The following is a 23,834-nucleotide window of genomic DNA, read 5'->3' as shown; positions in this document are numbered from 1 at the left end:
TGATTATGTAACACTCTAAACCTAATACTGTACTGACTAAAACTTGCTGAAAAACTAAACAGAGAATATAATTTGTGTCTTGTAAGTGTTGAAACGAGGAAACCTTAAAAAGCATGTGGATTTATGTTTAAAAATAAAGAGTATTGTGGTTTATTTCTCTGCGCAGGCCATTTCATCACAGTTATACGCATCTCAAAATCAGCCTTTTGCACCCAAACAGTCAATGTTGTCATTTAGATTTTTCAAGCATTACTATGATTGTTTGGAATTTTAGTCTGACTGCAATATCCAGCGGTGTTTCACCATCCTGTAAAAAAATAAAAAATTAACAGGTTCACTCTTAAAGCATGTCTTTATACTGTACAAATGTAAAAGTACCTACATTTAATACAGAAAAACCTTTCAAAATGTAGTACTACTGTTGCCATTACTATCCATTTAAAGTTCTTATAAAATTCCTCATTAGTAGCGACACAAAATTTATTTAATTATGTATAACATGCTATTTAATATATACTGTACTGTATAGGCAACTATTGACTTGTGTTCTAGATTAATTTTATTATATTATACCACGACTTTGTCAACAATATGTCTGTGCACAAATTTAAAAAATTCAACATTTTATTGTTCATATGTTGGAGATTTCTGTAAGAAAATATTTGTTTAAGATTTTTGGAGGGTGTCTTCAAGGTAACCAGGTTTTCTAACACAGGAAAGGCATTTCAATTGAGGCCTTCTTGAACAATCTTTCTTTATCTTAAGAATTTTAAAAGTGAGAAAAACTAAATATGGAAATGATTACTTATAGCTAATATACAGTACTGCAAGGGAACATGTTTTATGGACATTCGTTGTCAAGGGGTGTTTAAGTCAAACTGAGACTTATGATGAAATTTATTTTGAAGACATTACAGAAGGTGTAAAACCAATCGACATTTACAGAAGACTTTAGAATGACGACCCGGGCAGAGGTGGCTTGAGTCACTTCCCATGAACATTCAAGACTGTACACACAATCATTCACAAACACCACTTGCACATTACAGAAACTCAGCTGGGAGATATTGTCCCTCATACAGTCCCTGTACACTCAAAGACATTTACACATTTGGGCCATTTAAAGGAGTTCCTGGGAGGCCAGCATTTCAAATGTGAAACAGGCAGTCTGATCATGACTCTGGCATACTTAGAAAACTTTTTTCCTTGAAGGTATCAAAGCACTAGTGAAGCACTGGGATTAAATGCATTAGTGTGACAGGGGATTATATAGAAAAATAAAGGTAGTTTCTACTCATTCAGTCATTCTATGACTGTGTTTTGCACAATCAACAGTCCTGGTTTGACTCGAACAGCCCTTGTACAGTACATTAATGGAAACTGACTAAATGGACTGATGTTTGTTAATTAATAAAGACTTTGCAAACATTGGATAAGAGTTGTGGTATAGGGGAAATAAAATGCTTTAGTACAGCTTGTTAAAATAATCATGTTAGTCAATAATGCATTAAAAAAAAGGAAACTTACCTTGTTTTTTATCGAAGTATCTGCGTTCGCCTTCAGTAACAGTGAAACATGTAGGTGACTTTTACACTGGCAAGCATAGTGAAGCGGAGTGTTGCCTTTCTGTTAAAGACACGTACAGTATATAAATATTCACAGCAAACATGTCCGTAAGCAGCATTTAGAAGCTCGAACAAAATGTTTAGCATTACTCACATAGTCTACAGCGTTAATGTCGGCTTTTGTGTTTAACACCATGTCCAGCAGCTTCACATGCTCGTTCTGTATCTTTTTCTGTTAAAATGGCACAACCAGTCATATCTAATGCATGAGTCAAAATTATCAGCACGCACGTACATTCTCAAGCAGATTCATGTTTATAATATGACAACACAGAGAGTAAAAGTATCCTGTACCATTATAAGATACCCAATCAATAAGATGGGCATGAGAATAACAATCATGAGGTAATCCAAGAAAGAAAATGTCCTTTTTGCAGCATAGTGCAGGCAAGTCCTTTCTTTCTAAAGACAGGAAATTATGCCATTATTCCATGCAAGCAACATGAATGCATTCACTTACCATTACACACAACTTAAATTATACTTAAAATAAACTTAAAAAGTCACTACATGGATTACTGTAAAATGTTGAGACACAAATACAGTACCTTGTTTCTGATGGACACATCAGCTTTTTTATCTAAAAGGTATTTGACCATGTTGACATTTCCACCCTTACAGGCAGCAATGAGTGGTGTGTCTCCAAATAATTCGTCTTGAACATTTAAATTCTTGGAATCAGCCTTGAGCAGCTGGTACACCTGGTGGAGTTCACCCCTGTAAGCTGCTTTGCAAATGGGCTATGGGAAAAAATAAAAAAATAAAAATAATAAACATGTTCATATAACAAAAAAAAAAAATCAACAGTAATATAATTTTGAACTACTACTGTACGTGTTACAATCAACCATATAACAACAGATAGAAGGAGGCTACAAAAGTCTTAAATATTGCTTAAATACATATAAAAACAAGTTGCACAGTAACTCATGCGAGAACTTAATTCTGGCACAGAAGAACTGTTTTGATTCAGCACGCAAATCTTTGTTCTAACACAAGCAATATACATATTTTTTTTAGATTAGGGCCATTTCCTATTCCAGGCTTTAAAGGTGGCGTCACAAATTCATTGTTCACAGCAATGCAAGTTTCATTTATTATTAAAAAATTCCCATAAAGTAAAAAACTGCTGAAACAGAAGTGAAATAGGAATTTTGTCATAAGACCGTTATTTTCAGTCTGACAAAATATTAATGAAAAAGAGGGGAAATAAAAAAAAGACATTACAGAGATGAGAAATGAGACGTATTAAAAGAACTTTAAAATGCAATAATACTTTTCTTTCGATAACCAATAAAAGTCTGTGACTTAGACTGTAATCATTTCACTGTTACAAATAACTCATGTTCCTGCGCAGGGGTGATGATTTTAAGGAGTCAGATCAAACTACTTATCTCATTTAAGAGTCAGCAATGTTTTTCTTTAACGGCTAAGTGTATTTTTTTTGTTCAACCTTAAAATATTCAAACCTATTCGTATTTGCCCATCAATTTTATCAACTGTCCTATGCGCGAACACACAAAAAAAAGGCCAGACAGACCCTATTCAAGTTGAAACAACGGCATGGTGAATACGACTTAAACAAATTTCGCCTTGCATCTTCAGGTTCGATTCCCGCCTCAGGTCTACTGTGTGTGCATGGAGGTTGCATGATCTTCCTGTGCTTTGTGGGTTTCCTCCGGGAACCTGGTTTCCTCCCACAGTCCAAAGATGTGCAGATTACGCTAATTGTCATTCCCAAATTGCACATAGTGTGTGAATGAGCTTGTGGTTGTGTGTCTATGTGTGCCCTGCAATGGATTGGATTGACACCCTGTCCAAGGTATACCCTGCCTTGTATTTGCCCTAGCAAGTCCTCTGGCATAGACATAAAGTTATTCTTAAACCTTTGTAGTTATTGGTCTCCTTAATTGTGCAGTAATAGAATTTGTTTCATTCAAACCTAAACAAGAAAAAAAGACTGTAGACATACAGTATAAATAATCTCAACATGAATCAAATGTCAGTTTCAAGAAAACTTTGTTTTGCAGCAAGAGAAATTATTATTGATTTAAAAAAATTATGGTCCCACTGGACTAAAGGAAAAGTTCATTTGATTTATATTCAATAATTATCAATCATCATGATTATTATTATTAGTAATAGTAGTAGAGTTAAGGTGTCCCAGTCGTTTTAAATTTGAGAACCCCAGGTATAAAAAAGTTAAAATAGATCAGTGTGTGTGTGTGTGTTTGTGAAAGGACATCAATTATAACCTACACCTGTGCTAACACCAGAAAAAGGTAAGCAAAAAATTATGTAGCGTTTACACCTGGAATTTTATTAACTTTAAACATAAAGTATACACAAGGTCATTTAAAGGACACACACATGTACCCAGTGAAGTCCTTATTAGCACAGAGCTTAGTGTAGCTCTATATTATATTATACACACCTCTGAATACAGGATCCCCATCGCGCTGTCTCAGTCACGCGTCGTGTGTGTGTGTGTGTGTGTGTGTGAGAGAGACTGACAATGTCCCTCCGGATGAAAGTGTGTCCAGGATCTCCGCTGTGGGAGAGAGTGTGAAAGTAGTAAAGCGGTGTGTGTTTTCTGTTCAGCACCCAGCGCTCAGTCTCATCTGTTGTACCAGTGAATAAAACAGATAGTGGAATCAGGCACATGCAGGATGTTCCTCCCACCCCGCTGGGCAAACGCATGTCGTAACACCCGGAAGTTCGGACTAGCTCGCTCCTGGCGTACAGGTGTCGGGAACACTCAGGTAGGAGGAGTAACTCACCGGAACACGTGTTCATCATGACATGCGTACTGATGTGTCAGTGCTGACTCATGTGGGTAACTTCAATCAAAGCTGCTCATTTACGCTCATGGACGCTGACTGATAAAAACTCACTTTTTGGCAGAAACTATAGGCTAGTTTTTTGGAATTCATTTCTTAAAGCAAAGAAAGTGATCTGCTATTAGAAAAAGGAAAATCTTTTGTTGAAATCTTAGAAACGTTTGATTAGAAATAAGCGTAATAATCTCATATTTGAAAATCGATTATAAATTATGGGTTTATTTTTGGGTAGATTCAAAAATATTTAACTTGCAAAGATTGTTTTTTATTCTTTTTTTTTTTTTTTTTTGGAGTGAAAATAAGGCAAGATAAGATAAGATATACCTTTATTCGTCCCACAGGGGGAAAATTTCTGTTACAGCAGCAAAGAAAAATGTGCCAATAGAAATTATGTACAGTGTATAAATATGAAAGAAAGAGAAAAACAATACAATAGTTGTACTTTTAAGCAAATTGCACCAGGTCCAGCAAATTGCATAACAGTAATATTACACAATTTAAAAAGCTTTTGTTGCACAGTTTTGATTGCAATGAACTGCACTAGGATAATATTGCACAGTTTAAAATAGTGTTATTGCACAGTTGCTATTGCACACAAATTTAAGATTTCGTAACTGTATTGTAAGATATTATTACTATATTTAAAATATTGTAACCATATTTTCAAATTTATACAACAGTGTGAAAGATGGAGACTGGTTCCCTGGGAGCAGCTCTGATTGTACAGTCCAATAGCAGCAGGGAAAAAAAAAAACCCTTTCAGACACTTCGAATGTAACAGTCTGTCACTGAAGTAGCTGCTCCGAGATGAAACTGTTTCATGCAGGAGGTTGAAATCATTCTCCAGCAATAATGATAGCTTAGCTTTTTTATTGGTCCTTTCTTCCACCTCCTATCCAGTCCAGTTTGCTGTTCAAATGAACATTCAGGTATTTATAAGAGTTCACTCTCTCAGTGTCCTTTACCTGAATGTTTACTAGTGATAGAGAAGTATGTTTGTGCCTGTGAAAGTCCACCATATAGAAATAGTTCTTATTTAGTTTCAAATTTTTATTAATTTTTCTGCTCGTAATTCATATAATTCTTTATTTATTTTCCTCACTTACTCTCACTTACTATACCGCTTTATCCTGTATACAGGGTCATGGGGGGCCTGCAGCCTATTCCAGGAGACTTAGGGCACAAGGCGGGGTACACCCTGTCAATTTTTCGCAGGGCACACACACACACACACACACACACACACACACACACGCTCATTTAAAAAAAATATATATATATTCATTTACTCATTTATTCTGCCATGTTGTCTCCTTTGCAAAAAGCAAGTGTTATACACATTCATAACATTAAAAGGACCAGCCTAAAATTCTTTAGGTCCTCCTTGTGCCACCTAAACAGCTCTGCACTTTCGAGCTATGGACTTCCATAAGACCTCCATAAGAATGTGTGCCGTGGTATCCGGCACTAAGACATTAGCAGCAGATCCTTTAAATCCCATAAGCTGCAAGGTGGGGCCTCCTTGGATCAGAATTTGTCTAGCACATCTCACAGAGCCTCAACTGGATTGAAATCTGTGGAAGTTGTAGAACAAGTTGGATTGAACAAGTTGGATAACATCTGAACTCTTTTTAATGTTCAAGAAACCATTTCTGAACCATTTTCATCGTGTTTTGTAGCACACCCACACGTTACACTGCCATTAGGAAATATTGTTGCCATGAAGGGGAGTATTTGGTCTAGGAATGAAGTACATGTCAAAGTAACATCCACATCAATGGTAGGACCTAATGTTTCCCAGCAGAACACTGCCAAAAGCATTGTACTTCCTCCACCAGATTTCATACTATCCATAGTGCATCCTGATGCCATCTTTTCTCCAGATAAGTGACGCAAAAAACCCATCCACATGTAAAAGAAAATATGACTGATAAGACCAGGTCACCTTCTTTCTCACCATCTGTACTCCATGTGCCCATGAGCATAAAAATGCTTTTGTTGATGGACAGGGTCAGCTTGAACCTTCTACCCAGTCTGTTCTGACATCTTACTATCATAGCTAGCATTAGCAATTTGTGCTCGAGTAAACCTTCTGTGGTTATTAGACTAGACTTTTTATTAGCAATGACCCTGTCACAGGTTCAACAGTTGCCCCCCCTTGGACTACTGGGTACAAACCACTGCCAGGGACACACAACAAAACCTTCTCATTTGAAAAATGGTAGGACCCAGTCATCAAGCCATCAACGTTGCTCAGGTGCTAATACATTTTCATATTTTTTAGACCTGGCTGTTTACAATTTGTGTCACATTTGGTAGGCAATGGGCGCCACCCTGTGGTCACACTACAGTACACGATAAAAAAAAAATACCACTTACACTCACTCACTCATTCCAGAAACCTGGGCCCATACTGTATTCACAAAGCTTCTTAGATTTCTCTCAGAGGTCCTATCTTCGCTTAAAAAGTCCTAGCTGAGAGTCCTAGACTTAAATTTTATTTAGCAAACATCTCAGAGCTTTAGGGAAATGTATTTGTTACAGCAGCAGAGAAAAATATGAATATAGAAATTAGGGACAGTACAGTGTATAAATATAAAATAAAAAGAAAACAATACAATAGTTGCACTTTTAAAGCAAATTGCACCAGGTCCAGCAAATTGCACAAGGGTTATATGGCACAGTTTAAAAAGTTTTTGTTGCATAGTTTCGATTGCGATGAATTGCGCTAGGATAATATTGCACAGTTTAAGTTCTCCTTGTAAGAAACTTTTCAGAGCAACTTTAAAGAAGTTTTTCTTAGTGAGGAGGTGTGGTTGACCCTGTTGCTACGGTAGGGATGATGCAGCAATTCAATGATGTGATTGGTTGATAAAAAAATCTATAAAAGTCTTAAAATCCGTTCTTTGTGAAAATAGCATATATGATAATAGACAGTGAAATCATAATGTTTGTATATAAAGAAATTATATAATCATGAATACAGGCTACCCTATGCAAAGTTTCTGTTAAATATCTTAAACTTAATTTAAACAGCCAAATGTTGAAAATGTCTTTACTTTTGAAGCAACAAATTTCCACACAGTTACTATATTTAAGTTCTTACATTTATTTACCGTTCTGATTTTATTCCTTGTGATCCATTTCAGATTGATGGGAGCAAAATGGTTTAGCTTTTACCAATTCACCTGATTGCAGGACAGTCTATTTAAGTTGCACTTTTGAATGGTATGTAGTCAACAATCCAAGAAAGATGAAAGAAAGTAAAAGAACAAGAAAACCAAACTGGACAAAAGAGCAGTGCTTACTTTTAGCTTTATGTTCAGTGTTTGGAGAATATTTCTTTATTCCGCCATTTTGTCTCTGCTATAGAAACTTTTAACCCTCTTAAAAGTCCTCCTCTCTATTCTTAACATTTTTTGCCTTAGGAGCTGTTTTTAGGTCTAAGATGTTGCGTGAATAATTTTTTTCTTTACTAAGATTTTATCCTAAATTTAAAGGGAAATTCTAAGAAAATGTCAAAATATCATAAAGAATTTTCTTAGATTTTTCTCACTAGGAGCAACTTTTAGGGCCAAGAAGCTTTGTGAATACGGGCCCTGGAGTGCAAGGCAACAGTGCTAACCACCAAGCCATCTTGCTGCCATAAAAATGACCATTTACATGATTAAAATAAGCAAATACTTTAACGTTTTGACTGGATAATTACTGGAGTAGTTAATATGATTTAGCTGACAACAACCCTAACTGATGCAGTGAGTAGCTTCTCAAACAATTATGCCAGAAGACATATCCCATGGTCGTGGAATAGATGCTACTTTGTTTTTAAAAACATCAAATTATTATCCTACATAAAGCAAACAAAGACAGCTAATGAGATGGCTAAAATTACTGGAATTGGGTTAACAACTGTCCAACTCATGAATGATCCAAATCAGAGATCACTTAAACACTTGGGGACGATGCATTGTAAAAATAAAAATAAAAAGGACAGTAGAAATCAGAGCTATGTCTATTACTAAAAGAAGAAGCATTATTTCCAAATGCACAGTGCGACAAGGGCTTGGACTGAGTGGCCGTGTGGCCATTAGAAAACCACTTGTTAGGGAAATGAAACTAATCAGAGAGAAGAATGCTAAGATTAATTGAGCTAAAATTGTGAAAAAGTACTAATGGGAGCATGAGAAATCATTCTCCCACATCAATTGGCCATCACTGAAAGTCTTTGGGATGTGCTAGAGGATACTTAATTGAGGGTTTCAACTCTCCTATAATCAATACAAAAAATGAATGAAACCCTGTATAGAAATAAATGTTATGATGTTACATAAACCTGTTAAAACAATGCCATGGTGAATGTTCGCCATAGACAAAGCTATTTAATTGATTCAGTGTGATTCAAAACGATCCAGCATGATCCAATGAAGTATTAGAGTGTAAACTTTATAGAACCATTTTTCTTTTGCTCAGGTAGCGTATAAGCACCTTTTTGTTTTTCCAACAGCCAATTGATTAAAGACTGCATGGGAAGCCAGCATAGCAATAGGAATAGGAAGACTGCATAAAAAGCACCAATAAAATGTTTACACAAGTGTCTATTATTGTACATTATATAGTGTCTATTGTATTAATGAAGCTTGGTTAAATTCAGTATTATACTGAATCAAATAATCAAATATCTATGCATCTGTTTTGTTGTGGTCAGTGCTGCCTAAGGGAAAAATGTCCTTTAAAGCCCCTAACAGATTAAATTGTGTTTTAATGGGAGCGAAGATTAACACTCACTAGACATAGGCTTTTAACATGTCATTTTGAGTTCTCCCTGAAAGGAATGCATCTCTGGGGACAGACCGAAATGTGTTAATTAAAAAAAAAAAACTTTATTGTTCAGAGTACTCTTCGATTACCTTGACTCAATTCACTGCTTTATATGCTGATAGGTAGACCTTTCCAAGTGTTGGAATCTCCTAAACAACTGAAAATCATTGAAACAGAAATAAACATGATTTATCTGTCATTCTGGCAGTTGTGGTTAGTCAAGTATTATCATCCAAAATAGTTTTACACATTATGGGTATTCTATCTTTGCAATTTGTAAATGTTGTAAAAAAAAAAAAAGTGCAAGCTTTAAATTATTACAGTTATTTAAAAAAATATATTTATAAAAAAAAACTGTGAAAGCTCGGACCTTTGATAGCTCTTTGTGACAGCTCTGACTGTAAATTACTGTTACAGAATCGTCAGGAAAACTCACATCAGCTCTAGAACATATATATTTTTCACCTGGCATAATACCCTTAGTCAAAACACAGACCAGCTTATATGATTATTTAGCTTATTATTAAGCCTTACTACTTAACTTAATTGATTAATAAACATTAGATTTTATAGTTGCACCAGTTTAGCAGGTCTGTTGAGTAGCACTGTAGCAAAAATTACTTACTTACTGACTCTATGTCTTAAATTTCAATACTTAAAGTTTATCTTGCCACTTTACTTCTTTTACCCATTGTATTCATTATTGTATAGTGTATATTACATGAATACAGAGATTTCAAGGTAAAGTAGTTTAGCATAATTTATCACAGTAAAAAATATGTGGAATGAAACATGAATGCAAGTGGTACAGCTTCATTAATCTCAGATCCTTTCCAGCTAGATTGCAGGTTGCAGCTGCAGTATTGTTCTGCTGTCTTTTGGTCCTCTGCTTAAGCCACTTAGTGTGTGTTAGTTGTGTGTGTGTTTATATGTATCCGAGGCATAGGGATGGTATCCAGTCAGGATAACATTTCAGCATTTCAAAGGTTGATGAGCCAGACATAATTTCTTTGATTATTTTGTAGCCGGCTAGTTGGGTCCGGTATAGCTCAGTGGTTAAGGCATTGGCCTAAAGGTCCCAGGTTCAAATCCCATGACCACCAAGGCCCTTAACCCTCAACTGCTGTATGATGAGATAAAAATGTAAGTTGCTCTGGATAAGGGCATCTGCCAAATACCAAAATGTACTGCTAAGCTATCAGTGACAACATGACTAATAAATGTGTTTTGGTTAAAACCAACCTGTGTGAAAATGCTGTAAACAAACAAAAACAATGGAACTGAAAAATTGCTGAAGATTTAAGTTTTTCCATCTTAAAGCTGCTATTCATGCCATTTGATCCTTTTTTTATCTTCCCAACTGGAGTTCTGCTGTTTTCTTTAGAGCTGGAAAGATGAAAAATTGTCCTCTACTGTATGTACAATGTTTTCCACACCAGTCAATAGAGAATGGTTATGGCTGTTAATAATACAGCAAGAGTTCACAAATCCACGATGTTTCCCCTGCCCTCTGCAACTTCTACCTCCAATACCATTACTACTCAGTCTCCTGTAACTTCTTGTCTTCTTGTTTTTTTACTGGCGGTTGTCATGCACTATGTTTTGCATTGTTGTCACCTTAAGGTCTTGATCTTTTTAAATAAATCCTTGGTCTAAAATTTGGGGTTGAGCTTTCTATATATATCTTCCTGCTCAACCAGTCACCACCAGACTGTAGCTTCTGTGATCCACAATGCCTATGAACTTGACGTCAAAATACCGTTCTTTGTCTGTGCCATTTAAGGTTATTTTTATTTCTCTTAAGTAATTATAACTTATCTACTGAGTTCCTAAAGGGTTAGCGCTGTTGACTGGCTGCAATGGAGGAGAACCTAGAAACGTTCCTGAGGTCAAGAGGAATACCACAGGAAACCATACTGCTTATAAATCAGGACAAGGTATGCTATGATGAATTTTATTACAATTTATAAGCACAAATGTTAGTCTGTAGCTCTACATGGTACGACAACTCAAAAATGCACTGACGTCCTTGCCCTTTCCATACTGTATTTTGCTGCTGGAACACTGCCCCTGAAGTATGAGTCACATGGTCTTGATTTTTTCCCCTGCTATGTCCAGATTTTTTTTGCATTTCATGTCTCTTTTTTTTCTCCCACCCATTTTTTTTCTCTCTCATAGGGCTCCATACTTTTCAGCCATTTTTGAGTGTCCTTAAGCTTGCTGGATAAATACAATGTATTATTATTATTATTGTTTTTGTGGTTGTTATAATTGTTACAAGAGGATATAAAAAGTTTTGATTATCTTTAGCTCTGTTTACAAGCTCTCCTTTTTGCTGCACATTCCTCAGACACCTTTAAAACTGGCAACAAAATTCACTATTGATGGTCTGGACCCTGGGGACAAATTCTCGGTTGAGCTTTGGACCTGCCTTGCCCTTTTTAGTCGTGGAGATGATGGGCTATTCCACTGTGAATATTTTTGCATCATCTCAGGGTCGTACCCATACACCCAGGCGCAAATCACACATAAGGATTTCCTGGACTTTTCTGTTAGACACACTGACAACAGCAGCAAGGTTGTGAATTTGTTCTCTGATGATCATCATGCAAAAAGTTGCTGAATCTTTTCAAACACGCGTGCCACTCAAAACACCTCAAATGAGCCATTGCAGCATTGCATGATTATGTCAAACGTCTCCATGTGTCCATAATTAAATAGCCTCAGTCCACAGGATGATGATGTCTTTTGGCACACTGACTTAAGAATGTCGGTGCTCCCTGTGACTGTGTGCAGCCTCGTGCTGCCCTCGGCTGGCGCGTTACAGAACAAGTCTCGAAACCTTTTGAAAGCCCCTTGTGTTTTAAAAAATGTTTTCAATAAATTAGCACTTAGTCATCGTTTAAACATACATCTGTTGTGATTTTTTTAGGGAAACGATAAACCGCGCGAGTCTTTAAATACTCCGTGCAGCCACATAATTCCATGGTGGTCGAGAAAATTTGTCACTTGTGGCTTTCCATAGCGCAGGACGCACTACCGTGTCATTGGCTCCCTCCGCCCACGGTGTGTGTGTGTGTGTGTGTCGAAGCGCCGCTGTGCTGCTCACGCACCTCAGACACAAACGCTTGTATTATACAGCAGGTTATGTCGCTAAAGAGCACGTTTCAGGCAGAGCGGTGGTAAACCCTGCCTGTCTTTCTGGCGAGGTGAATAAATAGGTTGTTTATGAAGTGCGGAGGTGAAACGATTGGCGTCACACTGAGACCCGAGTCCTGGGTTCTGTAAGCATGTGCTGCGCGTGAGGAGCGCGAGAGGGATGCGGAGCATGGGACACCAGCAATGCACTGACAGGTGAATAGGAGGCATTGTTTACATTTTTATATAATCTCTTTTTTTCTGTTCTGATCAATCAAGGGATTTTTTCCCCCCCGTTGATGTAAAATCTCTATTGCTTGCTGTTTTGTCTAGATTATTCTCAATGTGTATTTATTCAGACTTGCAATATTTCATTAATCAGGAATAAACAATCAGTTTGCCTCACATGATCACCAGATGTTGCTGATGCAAGTTTAAACTATGTGCCTTTAGCATACCAAAACTATTCCTGTTACACTCTTAGAGCAGCATCAGATTACATATAAAATCAGGGATGGATGTTAGCAGGGAGATATTTATTGGGCACCCATTGTCCACTCTTAGAAACCAACAATAAATAAGTGAATTTTATATACAGTGTGTGTGTGTGTGTGTGTGTGTGTATATATATATATATATATATATACATATATAAAACTTGCAATTTGTAAAGCTTTAAATAAAACTAATATTCTCAGAAATACTTCCAAACTAGATTAGTTTAGGAAAACTAAAAACCCTTGAATACAGCACAAAGACCCGTGAGAACATCAGTAAGTATAATGTTAGGGGTACGGACCATGCATATCAACATGTTACAGAGAAATCTGGAATGTGGATTCAGGATTACCGAAGCTTCAGGATTACAGATCATGGAACTTTCCTCTTTGCTATGGGTGGTGTGTTTTTTTTGTCGTCAGCACTAAAGGTATGCTGCACGTCCACTTTGACAATGTTTTTTTACTGTCTAGCATTTTTTTTAACAACCTCTGAGGTATTCAAAAGTCTGTTTATGAATGAAAAACATGTCTTTAAATGGGATGGGCCTAAGAGTTGTGACATTGCTAAATCACTTTGTATGACTTGCATTGAAGGGAATTATTTAGTATTATTTTTATTTCCCAGTGAATGCCCGTTTATTACATTAAAAATAAAAATGTGTCTAATTGGTGAAATCGTCTTGTGCCATAGCTTTTTAGCCTGTATTTACAAGGAAATAAAATGCAGACATCTGTATATTTCCCAGACACATAACTTAAATTCAGTACTTTAAAAAGAATGTCAATCCTTTAAAATTTTTTTTAGAGCCTTAGTCTATTTGAACCTGGTGCCTGTTGACATTACACAGTCATCTGCAAATGGACTGACCCAGTTTTTCATTACTATTCACCATGTACATGATTTATGTAATTTATGTTGATGCAAAAGCTGACAAATCAGATGTGTGAGGTGCTGGATGTGATTTGATCAGTGCTAAATTGCACGTATATATCTCCATCGCACCAGCTCTTTATTCTTACTCCACATCCATTTCATGTTGCCATGGCATCATCAACCTGAGTACCACGGTGTTCGATAACAAACCATTCTGCTGCATCTATCATAAATTTAAAAGTGTGGCTTGGTGATGGATGAGTAAAAAAGATTCATAGAGGAAAAGTGTCTCAGGTTCGCTGAGTTCCATGCTTTGTGCAAAGTCCCTTTTTTTCCCCACAACTGATATCTGTGACTCACCATATTTTTCTGCATGGTTACAAGCTGTCATAGCAACTGTAGCACAGTTTCTGCCCTGAATAGAAGTATGCATAGCTGTTTTGGATGAAAACTCGCTGTGTTTTTGTGAATAATATAATTAATAATCTCCCTAAGGAGATTCATGCACCCCCACATTGTAACCATGTAAATGAATTAAGGAACACTGTCTGAAGCAGAGGTGTCAAACTCGGAGGACGCCAGCTTAATTCAGCGTGTGAAGTGTCGAATCCGAAGGTTAAAACGAGCTGTAATACTAACCTCTGCAGTGCTGTGTACCTTGAGACTGCAGACTGACATACCTGATCTAAAAAAAAAAAAAAAAAAAAAAAAGCTGATGGAAGCTTCAGTATGAAGGTTGGTGTTAGTTTGAGTAATGGAAGGTGTAGTCAGAAGGTAAAGTGAAAGGTCTGCATTTAGCAGGCTTTAATGGCCTTTTAGGAGGCCGTATCGACCCAGTGGCCTCGCCACAGCCGGCTCAAGATGTCATGATGTCAGAGCTGACACGTGTATTTTTTTTCCCCCCTCAGTGAGGAATCATCTTGGGAAATGACAGATGGAGACATCGGGAGGATTGGAGCCTGCCAGCCCGCATCTTAAATGCGCCATGGAGCAGGAGTTCAGCTTCAGCACGCTGGTGAGTGATGGGGGATGGATTGGTGTATGCTGGGGTGGAGTGGTTAATGGGTCAGTTTTCTGAGTGCTGGGGGAGAGTGTGAGAGGGCATAAAGGGCTGGAGGGTATATCTGACTCATCCATTAGCATGCTCAGTGCAGCTGCGCTGTCATTCACATCCTTCCATTCTGAAGTGGGAGGGAGTGGGGACGGAAGGAACGGATGTAAGCCCCTTCACACTTTGCTTCCCTTCTTCATGAATAGATGATTAAAGACAAAGAGAGTGTTATAATCATTTGGTTTAGTAAATAATCCTGCCCTCTTGCTCTTTTTTTTCTTGCTGCTGACTAACCACCGTGGAGCTTTTTAATTAATTAAGCTTGGCATTGTTGTTCAATATTGTGTACAGAAGTGATACTGGTAGTCATTTTCAGCAAGTATAGAGTGCTGAGCCAGTCTTTCTTCTAGCTCTGTGGGGCTGTACTGAATGTTAATAAAAAGCCCTCTATCCTTTATGACCATTGAAAAGCGGCTCTGTGCCGTTAGTATGGGGGCTGAGGGCCACCGACAGTGGCTTCCGGTCTGTCTCGGCTCTGAAGGAGCACTGAGAACAAACAACGAACAGAGCTAATTTATTTGTGTTTCTGTGTTCTTATGTGGTGATTCAGCTCTACTCTTTATTTGCAGAAGAAGCTGGCAGCTGAGCCAGACTATACGGATGTAACACTGCCGGCAGTCGAGCGTGTGCGAGCCCTCAGTAAGATGGGCTACAATATTGAGATCAGCGAGGACATCGCGCCACGTCGCTACTTTCGCTCAGGGGTAGAAATGGAGCGCATGGCCGCCGTCTACCTGGAGGAGGGCAGTCTGGAAAACGCTTTCGTCCTCTACAACAAGTTTATCACGTACTTACGCTTACATTTCCATGCAGCTTTTACATATCTCTTCCAAAATGGTTGAGGATAATGGTGGTACATTCAATTAAAGCTTTTCTAAGCCATAACATTTCTTTTTCCCAGAAATTTACTAGCAAATTTTCAACACTATTTCATCTTTTAGTTATGCTTTTAGAAAGCTAGAGCGTCGATGAACTAGTGTGTATCATGAGAAATCTATGGTTAATAATCATGAAGTTTCTTAGTTATTTGTATAGAAATAAAGCTTTTTGACTTCCATATCAGTTTGGCTTTGTGGCATTGTGAAACCCATCAGCAGCGACTGAACAAAAGGTATTGACCGATATCACTGCCACTTTATTTACCTTAATGAATCACTCAAAAAGACTGAATGGTTCACAAATGACATATCTTGTTGAAATATAAATTGGGAATTTGTCCGTTTTACATGCGAACTGACTAAAATTGTTAAGATGAGCTCTTTGCATGTAAGAAGGGGCAGGTGCATAACACTTGGGTACTTGTAGCTCAGTCTCATTATTAATAGCAATAGTTTTAACATACAGTCTGCACTGCAATGTTTTATTCTGTTGTCACTCTGCAGTTTGTTTGTGGAGAAACTTCCCAGTCATCGGGACTATCAGCAGTGCAACGTCCCAGAGAAACAAGTCATAATGAAGGTAAGCCCCTGGCAGCCTATGCTGTGATGGAGCACGATGGCGCTAAGCCCACTGTAAATCCTTTTAACATTATGCTTCATTTGCACAGAGAGTCTTGCTCCCACTGAGACGATACAGAAAATGTCTTCATTGTACTACAGTTGTTGCGTAGGCAGTTCAGTCTAGAAATGCAGACTTGCTGCATGGTGCATTCAAGGTCAATATTTTTTTTAAACTCATATCATTTCTGCTTATTGAGTTTGATTTTTTTTTTCTTTTTGGTTTATTTTTCATTTGTGACTTTTACTGAAACTGTTCTTTCTGTAGGAGTATATATCCTTATATCCTGCTGGCATTAGAACAAATTCCTCTGTGCCTTAGGATGGGTGGGCAGAAATCTCTTGGGACTATACTTTTTTTTATAGTGCTTGGAAGACTTTAAATAGAGGGTGGATAGTCCACCTTGGATACACATCACAGTCAACAAGCCAATCTCTAGACTGTTGACAGTCTCTCAGATGACTATCATCAGGCGGCTGCTTGAAGTTTTCATTGCAATATCACTATTCTGCACTGCTTAATGCATTCAATGTTAGCTTTGATTACAGCACACAATGTGTTGACGAGTTCATGTTCACATGTAAAAATGATTCCTCATGCCACTTTTTCACAACTTGAGTCCTGGAATAGCCCTGTGCCATCAGGGATGAAAAACTCAATTGATGTGATAATCTGGTCATTCAGTACATTCAGGTTGTCAGCTGACTTCATTTTATTGCATCATAATGTTGTTGAGTCTTGACCTGACGAACTTAACTAAACCCAGATCATAACACTGCCTCCAGAGGCTTGTACAGTATAATGAGCACTATACATGGTGGGTGCATTGTTTCTCCCTTCTTGTGTGTCTATGTAAATGATCTTATTTTCATAACTTAATATAGCCATGGTTTTTACTGATGATTATTTTTACTATGCAACTTTAGGCGTTTAAGCAAATCTTAACACCGAGCGTTTAAGTGATCTCTATTCCTTGTTTTTTTCCTGACCACATTTCTTCAGCACTATCCTTCCAGGTTTTGATAAATTTTGATAAAGATTCTAAACACATTTCCATTAATTTGAAATCTCCTTATTTGTTTTCCTTGCTTGATATAGCCCAATGATTTTACCTTTTTGAAAAGGTGACCATTTATTTCCAGGCAGTATATTTTCATGTTGCCTAAAGCAAATATTTGATTAATATACATTATTTTCACATCATCATTTTTACACATTATCTTTTGATAGAAATTGCAAGAAGTGGCTTTTCCATGCAAGGACCAGCTGAGGAAACTACTTCATGAGAAATACAGTAAAGAGTACAGTGAATATCTGAAGAGGCAGGTAAGCGCAAGGTGCACTCGAACAGATTATACCCTTGTCAGCTCTTAGTGACTCCAAGCCCTGTGTTTCATCATTTTGTAATCTAAGCTGCACTGGGTTTAACATGCATGCTAGTAAAGCTAGAATTGACAAAAACCCTGTGTTTCTATATATTCATGTGGCTGTGTGTGTGGTTTTAGAGTCAGGCTGTACCTGTAGCTGTGTGTGGAGAACAGCTACAGAAGCTATCTTTGCTAGAGGAAGAGAAACAGCGCGTAGCGCAGTTGAGAAAAATGCAGCTGGAGTCAGAGCAGTTCCGTTACTTCGAGGACCAGCTGCGGCGTCAGGAGCAGGCCAACCGTAAACAGGATGCGGGCCCTAAAGAACCTGAACAAACAGATGGCTCATGTCTGTCTCAGGCTCCAAAAAACCATACACGCCTTGACCCCAACCGCAACAAACAAGCCACACCTGTCCCTAAACCTGCGGCCACATTAGCTGCAGTCCAAAGTGAGTCACATGACGAGAATGATTTTTGTCCCCACGTGGCTGTGTGTCTAATCCGTGGATGTTAAAACCATTGCATGTGCATGTCTGTGTCTATCTAGATCAACAAGTGGAAGGCCTGAGGCGGGTTCTAATTCCTCGAGACCTGACATACAGGTTCCTGCTGCTGGCCGATCGCAATACAGCCAGAGGCATTGAAACATGTGGCGTGCTCTGTGGAAAACTGGTATACAATTCACTTTCAATTCAAATGCACCTCAATGGAAACTGTTACCCGATAACAATAGAACATATAACAGTCTATTTAAATTTATTCTCTTGGTGTGCGTTCAGTCACTTCAAACAACTTTTTACCATCCCCACGCTGCTTCCTTTTTCTGTGTTTATTACATGATAAGAATGTTATTGGATTTGTTTTAAGGAGTAGGCATATAAGATGCAGTTTCAGTATTGTGAAAGGGGTTATTTGCACTTGGATTTTGTTTCATGGCTCTGCAAAGTACAACCTGTTTCTCTGCATTTGTGTTTTCTGGCATAAGAGTGCCTATGTTGTGCGGTGATATTGAAACTGGGCGTAAGTGAGTTCAAGGTTTACTTACTTCCCTTACAATGGTTTTATAAACATTTCACAAAAGGTTGCACTTTGGCTTTGTTTGCTTAGTTAGCTAAAACAGCTTTACAATGAACAGAATGTAAAAAAAAAAAAAAAAAACCTCTTTGTTCTTTTGCTCTACCCTCCAGACTCACAACGAGTTCATGCTCACCCACGTGATCGTGCCCAAACAGTCATCAGGTCCAGACTACTGTGACATGGAGAACGTGGAAGAGCTATTCAGTTATCAGGACCACCATAACCTACTGACCCTTGGCTGGATACATGTAGGCCACTTTCTATAATTTTTCTTTATTCATATATATATATATATATATATATATATATATATATAAATCCCTATTTTTTAAGATTAGTCTTTTCTATAAACATAATGGGATGCTAGCAAAAAATTAGAGAGTTTATTCAAAATGACCCTCATGTTACCTGCTGGATCAAATGTAATAGGGCCTCAGATAAGGGTGTCACCATGGTAACATCCGTAATCATTTTACATACTTATTCACAGTCCCAGGGAAATCACTTAGTGATCACGCAAGGACCGATTGTGTGAAGATGTTAGTTATTCATTTGTGTGTGTGTTTGTGTCTTTATATATTCATGCTTACAGACGCATCCCACACAGACAGCTTTTCTTTCCAGTGTGGATCTCCACACGCACAGCTCTTATCAACTGATGCTGCCCGAGGCCATCGCCATTGTCTGCTCACCCAAGCATAATGAGTGAGTGAGATTACATAAATTCTAATGTCATAGTTGCCAGGCAGGAAACTTGACCAGGTTACATTTTTAGAATGACACCACTTATTATAAATAAAGCAAGCATAAATAAGTCTTAAAAAAGACTGACATTTTTGGACAAATTACTGAACATTTAAACTAAAACCAGGCTGCGTGGCGTAGTGGTTAGCACTGTGGCCCTGCACCTCCATGGTCGAGGGTTTCATTTCTGCATTGGGTTTTTGTGCGTAGAGTTTGCCTAGTCTTCCTATGCTTCGTTTTTTTCCTACAGTCCAAAGACATGCAGATTACTCTAATTAGCGTTCCCAAATCTGTGTGCGCGTGAGTGTGCCCTGCGATGGCTTGGCACCCTATCCAGGGTTTACCCTACTCTGTGCTTTAAATCTCCTGGAATAGGGTCCAGGCCCTGTACAGGATACATTCATGAATGAATAAATAAACTAAAACTCTGTTTAACATTTATTACAATTACTATAATTATAAGTTTACTACTCCACATAATGAAAATAATAATATGAATATAAATAATACCAGTACTGAAAAAAATGAAATAGTAAAAATATAAAACAGAATACTTGTAATAAAAGACTAATTAAATTGATAAAAATTCATTTAAGTCATGTACAGTAAGTGTAAGATGCCAGTAAAAGATAAATAATAAAGTCCTTTTTAAAATTACTGATAGATGGACCCAGACTAATGCTTATTGATAATGCGTCCCAGATATGCATTACAACTGCATAAAACGCTATTCCTATTCCGAAATTGTTATAAAGTTTAAAATATTTATGTTAAAAAATGTTTAAAAATTCTAAACCATTAAGTGATTTAAAACCAGGTTTGTAGTTAATGCTAAGGGACACTGGAGACAGTGGAGTGACGTCAAACCTGGTATAACATGATGTTGTAACATTAGGAAGTCCTATGTGCAGTACAGTAAGGTATTTAATAATCCGTATTATCTTATATTAGCTGATCTAGTTGTGTGAGGTCTTCTGATGGTCTTATGCTGCTGTCTGCCTCTTATGCTACCTGCAGTACCGGAGTGTTCCGCCTCACCGCCACTGGAATGAGCGAGGTGGCTGGCTGCAGACTGAAAGGATTTCACCCGCACTCGAAAGACCCTCCACTTTTTACCGTAAGACCCTCAGCCTTACTTTGTCTGATTGAACAGCAAATCATACTGTAGGTTGTACTAGTGACAGCACTAGTATTGAACTGCTAAGGATAAATATAAAAAAAAAAAAACTCAATTAGATCATCATTTTTGTTTAAAGGAATAGGCATATAAGACACAGTTTCAGTATTGTGAAAGAGGTTATTTGCACCTGGATTTTGTTTCTGCAGTTGCGTTTTCACCAGGGCCTACTTTGTTAACGCAGTATGATATTAAGGCTCTTCACTGTAACACCTTCAGCCATACTGCTTCTGTTAAATACCAAAACCATAGGTTTGATTTTAACATTGCAACCAGTAATACTAAATGGCTAGTGATTACACACAGAAATGTTCCTGGCTAGCTAGCCACTTCTGTATACAGTAGTAATAGTAATTGAGTGACAAATATCACATTTATTTTTCATATTGGGTAAATATAAAAAAAAAATAATGGTAAGACCAATTGTCTAAATAACTACTTTTTATCAGACTCAGCTTCCTACCTTAGTTTAGTAAAAATTTCAGTTAGCTACAGTTAGCTATTCTCTTTGCTAGTGTAAAACCTAGCAACATTTGCTAGTTAGTCAGGGACTTCTGTGTTCCTGTGATATGTTTGTGTCTGTTACTATATATTTACTGCTGGTTTATTAAATTGCTTAATTAATCAATTACTACTGTATATGTAGTAACAGAAGTGGCTAGCTAGGAACATTTCTGTTAGTGCTTTTTGCTGAAAAATAGAGCTAGCATATTTCTTCTACACTTGTATTGGAATATTTCCAATATGTTTTTTATTGTGTGTTTTTAAAACCTTGCTGCTGTAAGTGTTTAGGTAATGCAACCTAACATTTTTTACCTAGGGTATCTAGCTATACTAAAAAATACCCTGTCCATCCTAGCTAATGGTAGCGTAGTGTGATGCTATAGCCATTTCACCATTTAACTCTTAAATCATTACGTCCCATGATTTATCTGATCTTTAGTTTGTTTGCCTCCAACCACTTTTTGCTTCCTTGTTCCTTACTATAAGGGGTGTTTAAACTGGGACTTAAAACGGTTTCTCATGAATTTGGGTGTATTGACATTTACAGAAGACTTCAATCACAGTGCGGTGATTAGACCCTTAACCACAGTAAAACATTTGAATGGCGCAAACATTTTAAAGAAGGCCGCACATCTGTAAGTGACAATCCCTACCGAGGTGGCTCAAGTCCCCCTATAGTCATTCTTGTGAATATTTAGCGAGTGAAAGCCTGATTAAAAAAATTGACAGAAAACTTGCTGAAAACTTCCGGAAGAGACGCACATGTCTTAGGAAACAGTACACGCAGTCATTCACGAACATCACTTGCACATTATAGGAACACGACTAGGAGTTCATGTCACATGCTCCCTACAGTCCTGATCTTGCTTCAACATCTTCAACATGTGTGGGCCATTAAAGGAGTTCAACAGGAGGCCAGCGTTTTAGACATGAAGCAGGCGGCATAGTCATGGAATCATGGCTCCGGCATAATAAGAGAACTTTCTCTTTTTATCGTGTTCAAGCACTAGTGAAATGCTGGGATAAGTGCATTAGTGTAGCAGAGGATTATTTAGAGAAATAAAGGCAGTTTGTTCTCTCATAACTGTGATTTAAAATTTATTATTATTTTTTTTTGTATTTGTTATTCTTATACAAACTAATACTTAAACTAATGACTGCCTATTTAAGAGGCATTAAAGTTAGTTTGTAATTATAAAATTGAAAAGTATAAAATTTCTCCACACCGTTAGAAAAATAAAAAATTAAATGTGTGTAACTTACAGATCTGTAAGCACGTGGTTGTGAAGGACGCCAAAACAACAGTGCTGGACCTCAGGTGACAGATGAAAGGAGGACACGCTTCAGTAGAAGCCACAGGCCCAAGAGTTTTATTTTTTATCTTCGGCTACTTGGAGGCTTTTTTGTATTTATTTATTTATTCAACAAAAAAGTACTGTGAAGTGGAGTCTGTTGCACAGGTTGACGTTGGCATCTTGTCATGAAGCTGTAAAGCTTTTAAGTGGTGTTTTTTCCCCTCTGTCTGTGTTCGGTTATGGAATTTTCAACAGCTTGCTTTAGCATTTGTGCCTGTTTAAAAGCAATCTATTTGGACAGTTTTGTGATCTGATCTGACTGCTTGTCAGGTTGGATTTTACAGTGCGTCCTGAAGGTGGCATCTTTTAGCTATAAATGCCACAACCAAAATGTGAACTTTTTACCAGGATGCAAAATGATTTTTAGACAGTTGCCTTATGTAAAATGATATTATTATTTTTTTTATATCTATATCTTGCTATGTGCTCAGATACCTTTACCCAATATGTATTTGCAAAGTTTCTATCATGTCAGTTATGCTGAAGTGAATTGTTATAGCTGCAATGTTTAGTCCAGGGACCTCAAGCTATGATCAGTGCGTATTGTGTAGTATACAGCTAAAAGCAACCTTTGCCAGCTAGAGAACTTTAGCTCAGTGATGGTGATGTTTTACTTGAAGGTGGGGTTCGAAGTTACAAAAGCAGTTTTTTATTATGGCCTTTTTGGCATTAGTCGTTGCGCTCAGGAGTTTGAGCCTTACAATAAACAGCAAAGCTGAGCTGCACAAACAGACAGATATCCCCTAGTTTTTGCCTCATTTTCTCCTTTACCAAAGCACCTACAGTAGAAAAAGCAAAGAAGCCTAATACGCCTTATTAAAGGAGCTACTGCCATGAAACTTGAGGCTTGATAAAACCAGTGATCTCAGGTATCATCCTCTCATGTGAACATGATAACTTAAATCAACCAGTGGCTCCTTCTTTTATTTTTCAACTTACCATTCCATAGTGGAACAACAGAACATTTTAAAATATAAAGTTGCGAGATCCTCTTTGATGTTAACTAAGTCTTGTTGACATTTTGTGTCATTGCGCTGTGGCATTGTGTTTTTTTTTTTTTTTTTGTCTAGATTTCAGTAGTTTCTATAAAAGTTTTAGTGCTGGTTTACTCTGCAACAGGAACTTGTGGGCAATATGATGCAGTGACCTGTACAATGTTTTTCCCCCTACTGCCATTTTTCAATAAAAAAAGAAAACTTAAAGCCTGT

At 37.5% G+C, this 23,834-nt stretch overlaps 2 protein-coding genes across 3 annotated transcripts; one reads left to right on the top strand and one right to left on the bottom strand.

Annotated features, from left to right (window-relative positions):
• Positions 1-170: 170 nt before the first annotated feature.
• Positions 171-4,366, bottom strand: ankrd22 (ankyrin repeat domain 22). Of its 2 annotated transcripts, none has more exons than XM_053511629.1 (6): positions 4,060-4,366; positions 2,174-2,365; positions 1,920-2,027; positions 1,720-1,797; positions 1,528-1,622; positions 171-307 (listed from the first exon to the last, which is right to left on the bottom strand). In XM_053511629.1, the coding sequence occupies exons 1-5, from the start codon at positions 4,078-4,080 to the stop codon at positions 1,560-1,562; spliced, it is 462 nt and encodes a 153-aa protein (XP_053367604.1). In that variant the 5' UTR covers positions 4,081-4,366; the 3' UTR covers positions 171-307; positions 1,528-1,559. The 2 variants fall into 2 exon arrangements, with proteins under 2 accessions (XP_053367604.1, XP_053367603.1); XM_053511628.1 differs by having other exon boundaries at positions 1,528-1,626; positions 4,060-4,362.
• Positions 4,367-12,373: 8,007 nt separating this feature from the next.
• Positions 12,374-23,828, top strand: stambpl1 (STAM binding protein-like 1). The gene is made up of 11 exons (XM_053511457.1): positions 12,374-12,637; positions 14,704-14,810; positions 15,476-15,693; positions 16,289-16,364; positions 17,634-17,729; positions 17,909-18,218; positions 18,317-18,441; positions 18,957-19,094; positions 19,439-19,551; positions 20,608-20,707; positions 22,537-23,828. The coding sequence occupies exons 2-11, from the start codon at positions 14,730-14,732 to the stop codon at positions 22,591-22,593; spliced, it is 1,314 nt and encodes a 437-aa protein (XP_053367432.1). The 5' UTR covers positions 12,374-12,637; positions 14,704-14,729; the 3' UTR covers positions 22,594-23,828.
• Positions 23,829-23,834: the final 6 nt, after the last annotated feature.

This window comes from Clarias gariepinus, chromosome 14 (assembly GCF_024256425.1).
Source record: "Clarias gariepinus isolate MV-2021 ecotype Netherlands chromosome 14, CGAR_prim_01v2, whole genome shotgun sequence".
NCBI lineage: Eukaryota > Metazoa > Chordata > Actinopteri > Siluriformes > Clariidae > Clarias > Clarias gariepinus.
Note: the sequence above shows the minus strand (reverse complement) of the source record. Positions and strands in the feature narration are given on the sequence as shown.

What these genes read in the sequence shown, in the direction of transcription:
- ankrd22 (XM_053511628.1), bottom strand. Translation starts at nt 4,080, where the DNA reads ATGGGGATCCTGTATTCAGAG. An exon ending in ATGTGTCCATCAGAAACAAG is followed by an intron (nt 2,028 to 2,173) that starts GTACTGTATTTG and finishes TCCTGTCTTTAG; the next exon opens with AAAGAAAGGACTTGCCTGCA. An exon ending in TGATTGGGTATCTTATAATG is followed by an intron (nt 1,798 to 1,919) that starts GTACAGGATACT and finishes CCATTTTAACAG; the next exon opens with AAAAAGATACAGAACGAGCA.
- stambpl1 (XM_053511457.1), top strand. Translation starts at nt 14,730, where the DNA reads ATGGAGACATCGGGAGGATTGGAGCCTGCCAGCCCGCATCTTAAATGC. An exon ending in CTCTACAACAAGTTTATCAC is followed by an intron (nt 15,694 to 16,288) that starts GTACTTACGCTT and finishes GTCACTCTGCAG; the next exon opens with TTTGTTTGTGGAGAAACTTC. An exon ending in GTGAATATCTGAAGAGGCAG is followed by an intron (nt 17,730 to 17,908) that starts GTAAGCGCAAGG and finishes GTGTGGTTTTAG; the next exon opens with AGTCAGGCTGTACCTGTAGC.